Source organism: Dama dama, chromosome 13, assembly GCF_033118175.1.
Source record: "Dama dama isolate Ldn47 chromosome 13, ASM3311817v1, whole genome shotgun sequence".
Lineage (NCBI taxonomy): Eukaryota > Metazoa > Chordata > Mammalia > Artiodactyla > Cervidae > Dama > Dama dama.
In genome coordinates this window covers 65,438,198-65,451,857 of record NC_083693.1, presented here as the reverse complement: position 1 = coordinate 65,451,857, position 13,660 = coordinate 65,438,198, and the positions used below count along the sequence as shown (strand labels likewise).

General features: G+C 38.9%; 1 protein-coding gene across 2 annotated transcripts in view; it reads right to left on the bottom strand.

The window, feature by feature from the left end:
* Positions 1 to 13,660, bottom strand: part of UNC79 (unc-79 homolog, NALCN channel complex subunit) — a 212,596-nt gene that overhangs the window by 98,176 nt on the left and 100,760 nt on the right. Inside the window, exons 21-25 of one of the 2 annotated variants that reach the window (XM_061159335.1) lie at positions 11,340 to 11,497; positions 7,488 to 7,669; positions 5,234 to 5,435; positions 4,408 to 4,587; positions 2,926 to 2,991 (exon numbers count right to left, since the gene is read on the bottom strand). In XM_061159335.1, the coding sequence (XP_061015318.1) occupies positions 2,926 to 2,991; positions 4,408 to 4,587; positions 5,234 to 5,435; positions 7,488 to 7,669; positions 11,340 to 11,497 (788 nt within the window). The remainder of the gene's footprint in view (positions 1 to 2,925; positions 2,992 to 4,407; positions 4,588 to 5,233; positions 5,436 to 7,487; positions 7,670 to 11,339; positions 11,498 to 13,660) is intronic. The other variant, XM_061159336.1, reaches the window with a different exon arrangement.

Genomic DNA, 13,660 nt, shown 5'->3' with positions numbered 1-13,660 from the left:
ACTCTTCAAAAGGTGTTCTGAATCACCAAAAACAAAGAATTCCTGGTTCTCACAGCATCAGTGCAAAAACAGCTTATATATAATTTATAATTATACCAACTTCCGATTAGCAGGTGAAATTGTGTATTTCATCAGTTAGGATTAAATGAAGGTATGAGCTCCTGCTAGCACTACCATACATGTCTTGCAAGACAGATCAAGACATGTGGGCTTGAGATCCAGATCTGTCATCAACAAGCTTGTGAAACTTGTTCCTTTCTGGAAGCCTCAGTTTCCCTCTTCTGGAAAATGAGAATGCTAACATAGCTCTAATATTTCAGCTATGACAGTCTATGAATTTTACATACATGCACAGAGGTCTTTGAGATAAATATATATATATATACTTATGACTGACTCATGTTATTCTACGGCAGAAGCCAACACAAATTTGTAAAGCAATTATCCTCCAATTAAAAATAAAATGTAAAAAAAAAACAGATTATTAACTCAAAAAAAAAAAAAAAGTCAGAGTAACGCAACTCTTTGGTAGCCTTGCAGAGTTTCCCCTCTCTACAAGCATGTTTCTGTTGCAAAATTTGCTATGGGCAATATATAAAGGCTAAGATCAGAGAGTCATAAACTGTATATCCAGTCCAAAGTTTTGACTTAAACATCAACTGAAATTAAGTCTTGCTGCATAATTAAAGGACATCTGCCTTATTTCGGGCCTAATCAATAAGAGGTTTTGCATAGAGGAGCTCATTACTTTTTCCAAACAAAAGTATGTTCCTTAAACAGCAAGGCCTTTGGTTTCTATTTAATTACTATCTTAAATCACCCTGTTCAATCTTATGATTATCCTGGCATGTCTTTGCTTCCAAGGTAAAACACTCAGTGTTCAGTAAATAATAATGAAAAAAATGAAAAACTAGTTTGAAATTGCCTTATAAGCTGAGCCATCTGTTTCCAAATCTAAGCAAGTTTTGCTTATGGTGGTATCATGTAATTACCTCTTCAGAAGCTTCAGCTTTTTTTATTTAATTTAAACAATGCTGTTATTTGCTCTTTTTCCATCTGGTCACTTTTGGTGGGACAATTAGACACCTAACAGCTTTTCTTAACTTCAAGATACATATGTATATGTTTTTCCAAAGACATGTGAGAGGACTCCTATGATAGGATTGTTTAAATGGGTAATAATAAAGACTAACTTTTCAACTAAGCCTTAAGACAAAAAGATATGGTGAGATAAAGACAATTTATGAAATGGCCTAAGAACCGATCTCAAAAAGACTTAACTGAAGAGGAAATGGATGATTTTCATATTTTTAATGACACACAGGGTCAGAAATTCTTATTTTTATTCTTTAAAAAAAAAAAAAAACTCAGCACAGTTGAGGCCTGAGTGATGCTTAAAACAAAGTAGAGAGAGGGGGACTTCCCTGGGGGTCCAGTGGTTAAGAATTTGCCTTCCAATGCAGGGGATAAGGGTTCGATCCATGGTCAGGGAAATAAGATCCCACGTGTTATGGGGCAAGTGAGCCAGAGCACCTCAGCTAAAGAGCCTGTGTGCTCTAAAGCCGGCACTCCACAACGAACAGCGCATGCGCTGCAATGAAGCCCCAGCACAGCCCAAAACAAAACAAAAAAACAATGTAGACGGACTCTGCGAGGTTTCTGCTGTCCCTTTAATCTCATCAGTTTTAAAAGAGAAAATACACTTCGATGAACATCTGCCGTTTGCATTCCTAATATTAGGGGCTCTCTCTCTTCTCCTCCCCTCCCACCCCTCACTGGTTCTCTTTCTAGCAGATTATTTTTTTAATAAATTTATTTACTTGTTTATTTATTGGCTGTGATGGGTCTTCATTGCTAGGCATGGACTTTCTCTAGTTGCAGTGAGCGGGGCTGCTCTTCACTGTGACATGCAGGCTTCTCGTTGTGGGGGCTCCTCATGCTGCGTCAGCCCCGGCTCTAGAATGCACAGGCCTCAGGGGTTGCGGCAGACAGGCTGAGCTACCCCGCCACATGTGGGATCTTCCCAGACCAGAGATCAAACCCATGTCCCCTGCATTGGCAGGTGGTTTCTTAACCACTAGATCACCAGGGAAGTCCCTTTAGAACACATTCTTGAATGTCTCCTTACTTGAAATTTTCCTTCTGAGAGTATCAGTACCATTCTGAAAAGTTTATTTTAAAACTATTCTCAGATGAAGAACCAGACATTGTATAGCATGATACATAGGTGGTAGTTAACCAGGTTTGTTTTGGACAAATAGGCAGGTACTCAGAATCTCCACAATTTTCCCAACAGGCACAGCATCAAGTGTGTAGATAACATTCGGTCTGTAATAGATTTGCCAGCATCCCTTCCACCCTAAAGATACTTCATGATAAACTAATCTATCAAAATATCAAAGGATAGTTACACTCTACCAAGCTGACTATGATGCTCTAAAGAATGGAAATCCTCCTTTCTCTGAGAGACAGAAATGCATGTGAGAGTTGCAAAGAATCAGAAATGGCTAAGGGGATGAGTGAATGATGGTGGCTTAAATGTATAACCTTTTAAAATGTAAATGAAATGTTTTTCCTAGAGCAGATATATATGAAAGTAATATTTCTATGTGTAAAAACACATACAAATATAAATGCTATGCATCATTCTATTCATACTGGCTCTCGGGGGAAAAAGTGCACACTTGGGTAACAGGATGCTTCTTACTGGACCATAAGTTAACAGGTTTAAAAGTCATCTGCCAATTTGAAAATGGAAAGAATTGCCATGTCAGGGACTCAAACACTTGAGCATCTGGGGTGAAACCCTTCGAGCTTTCCAATTGTAATTACATCACTCAGGTCCAGTTAGAGACACCTCATTCTTTACCTTGTCCACCTGTGATAGACACTTGCACACAGCCCTTCAACGTCAGAAGTACCCACCTGGCGTTTGTTCGGGTGTCCCACCGAGAGCTGGAGCAGACTGCTCATGCCTGGTCAACCTCACAGCTTAAAAATCAACAACAACTCTATTTAAATAAGCATTAAAAACAACTTGAGCCTAGAAAACATACTCAGCTCTAACTGCATTGGATAGCAGGAGTAAGTTCTGCTTTCTTATTTGTAATTAACATCATAGACAAGAGGTTTATGTCCCAAAAGTTTTGTGGTTTTCTTTGAATCTAAAGAACATCCTTCAGTGTGACTTCAATTCTTATCCTTCAAAATTGTCATGTGAATCAATGAACAAGAAATATCAATAAATAAACTTTAGGTCCCAAACTGATTATTTAAATAAAAGAGCTGGGAAATGCATATAGAAATTGTAATTTATTTAATTTAAGTACTGCTTTCTAGGATCTGATGCAGTTTCACCTGGTCCTGATACTGCTAGAGGTTATTCTCAAATGGCCATCTCTTATTTATCTTTGATGCCTGAAAAGCTGAGTTATTGATTGCTTAAAGGGCTTTCAATGACTCTTCCAAAATTCAAAATACCACATTTCCATAGCTTGTCATAAAATAGAGAAAATGCAATAAACAAAATAAAATCATATATATGATTAAAAATGGTTATGTCACATAAAGCTGTCTTCTAAGAAATGCCAATGAAAAAGCGAACATTTCAGCTTCTGACAGGATAAAAAAATATGTTTTATGATGTTATTAACTTCACGACAGTTATTTAAAAATTAAATCATTTCATAAATGTTATAAGTTAGCACTATATTTAATGCATTCATTCACTAATATGATGACAGTTATGTTTTTAATTATTTGTCATTCATAAGCCATTGCTTACGTTCATCTAGTTATTTGATAATTTTTTGTCTTCTTTAAAACTGCTGTATAAGGAAAGACCTTTGGAAAACAATAATATATGTTCTTTTTTTTTTAGATGGCAATAATGTTTGTCTTTATTTATAAATTATCTGGTGAAGTTGCGCAGAAATTCAACTTCTCCTCAGCCTTACTTTTTCTTTTTTTGAAAACACCATTATTATTGGTTTTCTGGGAGTCTGCTGGCTGCCTTTGTCATGCATTCCAAATTTCCACTCTCCCCTCTTAGTTGTCATGGGTCTTGTCAGAGTTTCATCCAGGAAACTCTTAGGTTATGATACTAGTGGTGGAAACTTCCATATTCTAGGACTTAGGAACAAATGCTTCTTCTGCATTTCGTGCCATGCATCAGTGGATATGCTGCCTTCTACGTCTCAAAACAACCCACTGCTGGATCAGGGCGTTGCTTCACCAGCAGCTGGGAAAAGCCACCCAGGGCACTGATACACCTGGGGGGACCCTCTAGGGAACCTGAAGGAGCTCAGTTTGCTACATACATTACTCTCTGTGAACATTCAACAAGACAGGTCAGCCTCAGAAGGACATCAAACAGATTTAAAGGGAGGATGGAAGAAGATACTCAACGGATTTTGGAGGTTAGGGTCTCGGGGAGGGAGAGCGCCCTCTTGGATTCCGCAGGTCCTTTCACGCTGTCTCGGAGGGAACGCACGCTTTTCTGGCGGTTCCTTGCAAAACGAGCCCTCTTGATCTTCCACAATGCGGCATCACTGAGGTTAGCGACATTGGTCCTCACAGCAGTGATAGCTTTGCAAAAGGAATTAGAGGTGATCATTTTCCTTAACTAGCTAAGTTATGTACAACTAGTCTGAAATAATCCATCTGTGTATATTTTCAATATTAAAAATCATTTCCATGGATACACTTCTCATTCATCTGTCTCCCTCTATGATAAGATTTATATTTTAAAAAATGTAACTATTACCTGTTTCAACTATCACTTATCATTTTTCTGTTTAAACTGTAAGGTTAAATTACCTAATTTTGTTATCACTGGATAAATAGTCGAGTGACCAAAGTCTTTCCTCCATCTATTTAGAGCTGCAGGTAACTAATTACTAAGCAAGGAAGTGTAAATTTACAAAGTGCAAATAAATCTCACAAAGTTGCTCACAAACATAAACAAGATGATTGAAAAATATTTAAGGAACACAGAGTCACAAATGGCTCTCATTGGTCCCCAAATAAATGAGAATTTTAATGTTGAAATGCCAGAAAATAGTTAACCTGCAGACCACCACAGTAGATATTCGATAAACATTTGATGAACTGAGTCCGTGAAGTCAAGGTAGTTTCCATAACGGGAAATGAAACAACACGCAGAGAATCCAGCTTATCCAGCAAGCACAAGAATAGGAACTGACTTTCAAAGCAAGATTTTTGTTTTGCTTACTTGTAGGAAAAGGAAATTCTTTGTTACAATCCAAATGTAGCTGAGCTTCCAAAGAAAGCGTTTCAAATCTGTTGACAAAGAACTCCCAGCTCAAAGCAGGAATATCTTGCTTGAGAAAATGCAAGAGTAAAAGCTTGCTCAGTATTGTGGGTCGATCTTTAACCACAGTATCAAACTGGAAGTCAAGACAAAGACACAGACCCTGGAGAAGAGGTTTAAAAAAAGTCAGATGTACACACACCAAGCAAAGTGAAATAAGACAACACATACTCCTCAATACATACTTATAACGGAGAATGATTCAATTGAAATCTTCTTGGATTGGACTTTTGGTAGGGGAAAAATGTGGGAGAGACGTTTCTCCTAATCATTGAATATCTCTTGAATTTTGACTCAGAAATCTGAGCTACATGTATATTACTGATTTTTCTGATACATTGTATAATAACCACTTACTCCAAATACTCAATACTATGAGCAATTTTCACTGTCTACTATCTATGTGTATTCTAAAATGTACTTTTGGAAGTATGATTCTCTTAATAGACACGACAGGCATTAAAAAAGAACATTGGTTTGAGGGTATATGGATTAAGTGGTTAATATACAATGTATCAGAAAAAATCAATAATATACATGTAGCTCAAATTTCTAAGTCAAAATTCAAGGAATATTCAATGATTAGGAAAAACTCCTCTCCCACACTTTTTTTTCCTACCAAAAAGAAGATGCACTTCCACTTACTAGCCATGTGACTCTGAAAAAGTTACTTAATCTTTCTAACTCTCAACTTCTCTATCTGTAAATTTGGAACACACAAGAGGTTATTGTGAGGATTAAATGAGGTAATGCATGATGGAACAATTTAATACATTGCCCTGGAAATACAATACATGTTTCACAAATTTTGGTTCTTCCCATTATCATTACTTTTAATAATAACAATATGCGAATGTGGAAAAACAACAGAACAGGACCTTGGAGGGTCTAAACTTGGTTCTCTTCTGAATTCACTCTGTGTTCTTTGAAAAGTCACATTATCTCTCTGAGACTTCATTTCTTCAAGCATAAAATAAAGGTGCCAAATAGGATAAACAATTCTCTCCAGATCTCATGTCTCTCTGATGTTTATTTGTGGCATTTTGTTTCAGCAGCATATTTACCTTCTCTTATTTTTCTCTGATCTATATTATTATTCATCTGATTTCTCTTAGCATCTAGCTTTAATGACAAGGACTTCCCACACTGGGGCTTCCCTGGTAGTTCAGGTGGTAAAGAGTCTGCCTGCAATGCAGGAGACCTGGGTTCCATCCCTGGACCAGGAAGACTCACTGGAGAAGGAAATGGCAACCCACATCAGTATTCTTGTCTGGAAAACCCCATGGACAGAGGAACCTAGCAATCTGCAGTTCATGGGATTGCAAAAAGTCAGACATGACTGAGCGACTAATACTTTCACTTTTCACTTCTTCTCACCTTGGAGTTAGTTGAATGGTAGAAAATAAACCAGCCTAGTTTAAAAGTCTGCCACATACAAAAAATTATACAACACTGCATCTGGCAGAAATGATAGCAGCATGGGGACAAAAACTGAAAAAAAATCAACATACAAAACAAGAGGTCTGTTAATAGGTTATGGTTCCGGGATGTTGTTCCCAATTTTAAAATTTCCAGTGCTGAAATCAGAAGCTGAGATTAGTAAAGTCTTCCTTAGATACATGTTCTTTGAGAATTCAGAGGACATGCAGGAATACAGCACTGAAACTTTTAATAGTACAGAATGTGGAAAAATACACAGTGCACAGATTGTTAGCACACAAAATGTGAAATGTTAAGCTGCAAAGCCTCATGACAATCAAGAAGTCTACAGTTATCCAGGACAGTGACCTCAGCTTCATTCCCTGGATTCAATGGCCATGATAATGACTAGTCTACCTATCAGTTATCACAGGGGTTTATAAGAATCAAAGTGAAAAATGCAGGATATCACTTAAGAAAGGATAATGTGCTATACAAGGATGGAATAAAGTTGTTATTATGACGTTGTATTGATATTAGATTAAGAAGTAAAGTTGTCACCAATGAGTAAATATCTCTCAAAGTCCTTCTCTAAGCACAAAAAAAAATTTCTGGTGTTATCAGCAGCAGCAGCATTTTGTGGGTGTCATGTGACCAATGACTCAGTGAGTGGGTACAGTAGAGCAGAGCGCCATTTGCGGAGCAGACAATGCACATCACAGGGCAGGAACATCACCTGCAGGGCTGGCCTCTTTATGGTGTCAAGCAGAAGACCCGCCCTCGTAGCCACAGCTGGGTTCACGTCCTCCACAGCTGTCAGGAAGCAGCAGAAGGCGTGTGCCAGGGAGTATTTCAGTAGGTGGTTTTTGGTCACTGAGTGAATATCCAGAAATCTACAAATTACAGCCACTTTTTCCACTGCAATATCAAAGGCACACAACAACAAAAAATGACATTTATTTAGACAGTCTGAGAAATGAACCCACAGAGGAAAAAGTTAGTTCTGGGTGCCCTCACACTGATCTTAAATACCAAGAGGAAATTTCAATGCCACCCTTCTTGAGTGTTCTGTTTATCTGTGTGGCAGAGAGCATTTCTACTCAGTGCAGTAGTTTTCTGTCAGGCAGCCTTGATTTAGTTCTGGGTGTTTCTTCTTTAATGGTGGTCTCTACTTTTGTTTAACTTCCAATCATATTTCAAACTCTTCAAAATGCCTCCATGTTCATTTCTTTATCCATTCTACAGAGATTCTGCGGGCATGTTCTACAGAGGCTCTGCAGACCACAAAGGGAGGTGGGATGTGCCCGCCAGGGCTAGCTCTAGCTTCTTAGCATGTCATGAAGTGATATGACAACCACTCTTCCTGGGGCTTCAGAAGCCACATATATCTTCCATGAAATAGATGCACCCTTACTTGATAAAGTTATAATTATTCTGCAAATCTATGTTGAATTATTCCAGCCACTCTTTAAACATAGCTTTATAAAAGTTATAGTAGCTAGTAAAGCAATATAGTTCCATGCAGACATTTCAGGTCTTTGTTTAAGCTGTTCCAGCAGCCTAAAGAGAATATTCCTTCTATTCTTTTCCACTTATTGACACTCTAATCCTTAAAAGGTTTGCTGCTGAAATTCTACTATTCTGTAAAGTCACTGTGACTTTCTAGAATGTCCTTTCCATCCCATGAATACCTGCAAAATTACAACTCATTTACCTATGGCATTTGTGTGTTCATATATAGCTATATGATATATTTCCTGTTGTGATCTTGAATTATATTTGTACCTTTATAGTTTCTTAACCTCTTACATGTTTATATTTTGTCACAACAACTAAATTAGGAGCTTCTTAAGAGCAGGAATCTGTTCATATACTATTTTTTTAGTCCCATAGTACCTAGTACACATAGTATTTATTCAATAAATTCACAAATTCATTTATTATATATATATATAAAACTAAGAGATCATTCTGCTTTTGTTATATAAAATATAACTATAAATATTTTACATATAAAAAAAAGACATTACTTTGTAGACAAAGGTCCACATGGCCAAAGCTATGGTTTTTCCAGTAGTCATGTACAGATGTGAGAGTTGGACCATAAAGAAGGCTGAGAGCCAAAGAATTGATGCTTTCAAACTGGTGTTGGAGAAAACTCTTGAAGAGTCCCTTGGACCACAAGGAAAACAAACCAGTCAAGCCTAAAGGAAATCAGTCTTGAATATTCATTGGAAGGACTGATGCTGAAGCTGAAGCTCCAATACTTTGGCCACCTGACGCAAAGAGCCAACTCATTAGAAAAGACTAATGCTGGAAAACTTGAAGGCAGGAGGAGAAGAGGACAACAGAGGATGAGATGGTTGGATGGCAATACCGATTCAATGGATATGAGTTTGAGCAAACTCTGGGAAAGAGTGAAGGACAGGGAAGCCTGGCATGCTGCAGTCCATGGGGTTGCAAAGAGTCAGACATGACTGAGCAACTGAAGAGCAACAACAAAAGAGATCATTTGAAGTACCTGGGGGAGATGGAAGTAAATGGGAAAATGAACTGTTTCGGACTGAATGTTTGTGTCCCCTCCAAAAATTGATATGTTGGAGCCTTAATTCCCAATGTAATGGCATTTGGAGGTGGGACCTTGGGAGGTAATTAGGTTTAGATGACATCATGAGGGTGGGCTCCCTATCATGGGATTGGTGAACTCATAATAAGAAGAAGGGAGACCAGAGTTCTCTCTCTCTCTAGCATGTAAAGATACAGCAAGAAGGTGGTCATCTGCAAGACAGGGACAGAGCCCTCACAAAGGGACCCAATAAGCTGGAGCCTTGATCTTGAACTTCCCAGCCTCCAGAATGATGAGAAATAAATTTCTGTTGTTTAAGCCACCCAGTCTATGGTGTTCTGTTATGGTTTCTCAAGTAGACTAATGATTGTCAGATCTTGACTTCAAAGTCAAGTCAACTAAAATAGATAACACAAGTACAGTTATAACTGAAATGTAATATAAAAGGCTGGAACTGCCATTAATGAGGTAGAAATAAAATGCTAAGGGAGATTAGAGGATAAAGAAATGACTTCTCACTGAATGAATAGAGAAAGTGAAACTCAATGGGGGCATTTGAAGACTCATGAAATGGAGCTGGCATTTGAATGGGACCTTGAACGGAAGACAGATTCATTAGAAATGACCATGGTGCTGGGAAAGATTGAAGGCAGGAAGAAAAGGGGACGACAGAGGATGAGATGGTTGGATGGCATCACCGACTCGATGGACACAAGTTTGAGCAAGCTCCAGGAATTGGTGATACACAGAGAAGCCAGGCATGCTACAGTCCATCGGGTCACAAAGAGTCAGACACGACTGAGTGACTGAACTGAACTGAACTTGAATGGAACAGGACTTCAGATGGAGAGCACAGAATGGTCAACACATGGATGAAGAAAAGCTATGGAGAAATAGCAATGGTATATATAGAAAGAAAAGCGAGAAATAAGGCTGCAAACACTTGCAGTTAGACCATGGGAATCTTTGAATGTCAGTTTAAGGACTCTGAACTTTATTCTCTAGGCATCTAAAAACCTATTAAAAATTCTTTTCAGTAGAAAAGCAACATAATCAGATAATTATCTGCTTTATTTGTATTCAAATGTCTATAAAATGTTGTCAATACCATGTAGTCTTTTGCTAGAAAGTTTTACTCTAATTTCATACAACATTTCATGCTGTCACATAAATAAACCAGCCCTGGGATTCATAGGACATTAAAAGCAAGAACTCCTTGAGGTGACCAGATGTTAGGGAACTAAACTCAAGGTATAGTAATTAACTCACCTGATGGAACTTCCATTTCTCTGCAGAATTTCTGAGACACTAAAATATACTGAACCATTCTGATCAGGCACACTGTGGTGAGCCAACCCTGCTTGCTGCCCCTTGAGAGTGGGAGTACCAGCAGATTCGAGTGACGGTGAAGCCAGCAGATACAAGACTAAGACACACCCATGTTCATTCCATACCATGCTCCTCTAGGAACCTGCCATTCTAAGCACTAGGAATTACAAGCATCACTGCAGACTTGGTCCCTGATGTTCCAACGGCCAGAGTACAACAGCAGAGCTTCTCAAACTTCACTGAATTACCTGGAGAGAACTTGTTAGAAATATAGATTTCTGGCCTCACCTCCTAAAATTCTGATGCAGTAGCTCTAAGATGGGGCCCAGTAATCTGCATTTTAAGCAAACATTTCCAGGTGCTCCATTGCAAGTAACCTATTAGGCTGACTACCATTCACACCAGGACCCCTTTGAGAGTAAACAAGGGTACAATTAATAAGCACTTCTGGACAACAAGCGTACACTGGGACTATCTTAGACTAACCTAGACAGGGTCAACCTACCTAAGGATCATTCTGAAAAATTCTATTATCAAGGAAGCTCAATTAAGTAGAGCCAACAAAGAACACTAGCAAGCAGGACAACACTTTCTAAAAAAGGAGGAAAAGGAAGGGCTAGAAAGAGATATCATGACTGGTCATCTGGTTTACCTTGTGAACCAGAGAGAATTTTTAAGCTAATACAGAGGTACCTGCTTCAAACCTCATCTTCCAGTCTTTGCTGTTGAAATTGCCATTTATGATTGTCCAAAAGATGTCAGCACCATGAGGAAGTGACAAAGCGTGAAGAAGGAGAGGAACTGCCAATGAAGACAGCTGGGAGAATTCAGATTTGACGACTCTCCACAGGCTGGGGAATCAAGAAAAAGCAAAGTGGTTACAGTTACAACAAACTTTCTAGAAATAAATCTTATTATCTTAATTTACGGGAAGTGTCGTTAACAGATGGCTGGTAGGGATGTTCAATCACAAGGCTGTAATCCTCTGATACACTGTTTCTATGCTCTTTTTCTATGTTAATTCTTTTTAAATGTTTGGCTGCATTCTGTAGCATGTAGGACCTTAGTTCCCCGACCAGGGATCAAACCCTCAGCCCCTTCATTGGAAGGTGGAGCCTTAATCACTGAACTGCCAGGGAAGCCCTTTCCTATGTTAATTTTTTTTAAGAAATTATTTTTATATAAGAACACAGAAAAACGCTACCAGTTAATATTGCATTTTAACATAAAGTTTTAAACTGTATATTATAAATCCAGGTACATAAATGGACAATGACTGTTAAATAATAACTGATGTTAGTTATGTTAAGATGATGGGGTGATAAATGATTTTTTTAAATGCTCTTATAGTGAACATCTGGAGAATTTTATTGGTTTTGTTTGCCTAGCATCCTTTTATTCTTATTCTAGCAGGCAACTCTTTTCTATTAAGAACAGCCTCTGCACCAACTGGCAGAGTTGTTAATCAAGTTGCCCCATCTTCTCTATCCTAAGAGTGAACACAAAGCCCAGACTGATCAGAATACTTCAATGTAATGAACAGAGTGACTAGTCCAGGGGTGGGCATGTGACCAAGCATGGGAAAGCTAGCATCCTTTTCCAGGCTTTGATATGTATTCTGAAATCTCAAGAATGAAGTGAGATGTGGCTCTAGAGCTGCTGGCCTCACAGCAGCAGCCTGCTGACCTCACAGGGGCAGCCTGCTGAGAAGAAGAAACTAGGCTAAGCATTGGGCTGGGAGGGAGAAAGGGGTGGGGGAAGAGAGAGAGAAAACAAACAGAAAGGGAAATGTATCCCTGGTAACATCTTAGGAGTACTTGCTGTTCCTAAAATCAGACCAATACTGCTCAAAAACGCACCTTAGCAAGTTAAAGCTAAGTCCCTATCAATATATGCCAGAATAATTCTGAACGTATATTTTTAGTAGTAAAATTTTCAAAATTTGTATTCAATTATCTAAAGTATGGCTTTTGTTTGTTTTCACTTTGGTTTATTTTCACTTTGGTTTATTTTGCTTTGTTTCCTATTTGGCTCTAAAGTTAATATCAGAATCAAAACAACATTTTTGAACAATATTCTTCCAAGGAAGAATATAAATTTTTGTTGTTTTAAGCCACTCAGTTTGTGGCCATTTCTTAGGGCAGCTTAGGAAACGAGAATACTTCCCCCTCCACCTTGGCTGAAAGCTGACATCTGGCTGGCAACACAATTTCCCCTTAGCCTCTCTAGAGTCTTCACCCTAGTCTTCACTAGCTTCACACAATCCTTGCTTCCCATGGATTCCTCCAGGCCTTGTCTTACCAACCTCTTTCTTTTGAAACCCATGCCATCTATTTACAGGGCCCTGTCCCCTCTCCCTTCCCTGCTGAATGTGGTCCCTGCTAGTCTTCCTCCTGATCCAAGCCTCCGCCAATGTCTCTAGTGAATCTAGCCATGGTCTCACAGGTCCACCTCTTCCTCACTCACAGCGGCCTTTATCTTACTCTATTGGATGAGCCACTGACCTCCCCTCTGGAAGGCTGAGAACACTCAGTTCCCACCTCTGATCCTGACTTAGGCTATTTTTCCCTCTCTTCTATACTCTTCCCCCAAATGTCAAACCTCTTTTGGCTTCGCTTGTCTCCAGTTTTAGACGGGATCCCAGAGTCAACCATTTTGTCCCTCTGGAATTCCTCATCGCTCTGATCTTCCACCATAATCAAAACACTAATCCCCACTCCTGAATAAACCCATTGCCTACTTTTATCCACTTCCAGGCCCCAGAGTACTGGTGAAAAAAACCCACAAATTCCTACATGCCTGACCCATCACTGTTAGGTGCCAGCTAACCTCAGTAAGGCCCCGAGGCTAGTGCTTCTTTGATGATTTCTTGTTGATGCCTTACTGCTTCCCTCACATAACCTGTTTCATACTTTTTCCCATATTTTTCAAGCTCCCAACTCAATCTCTATCCCCCTCCCTCTCAGATGAAGATGTCAGCATCTACTATTCTTAAGGTTCCAGTTACTTGTTAT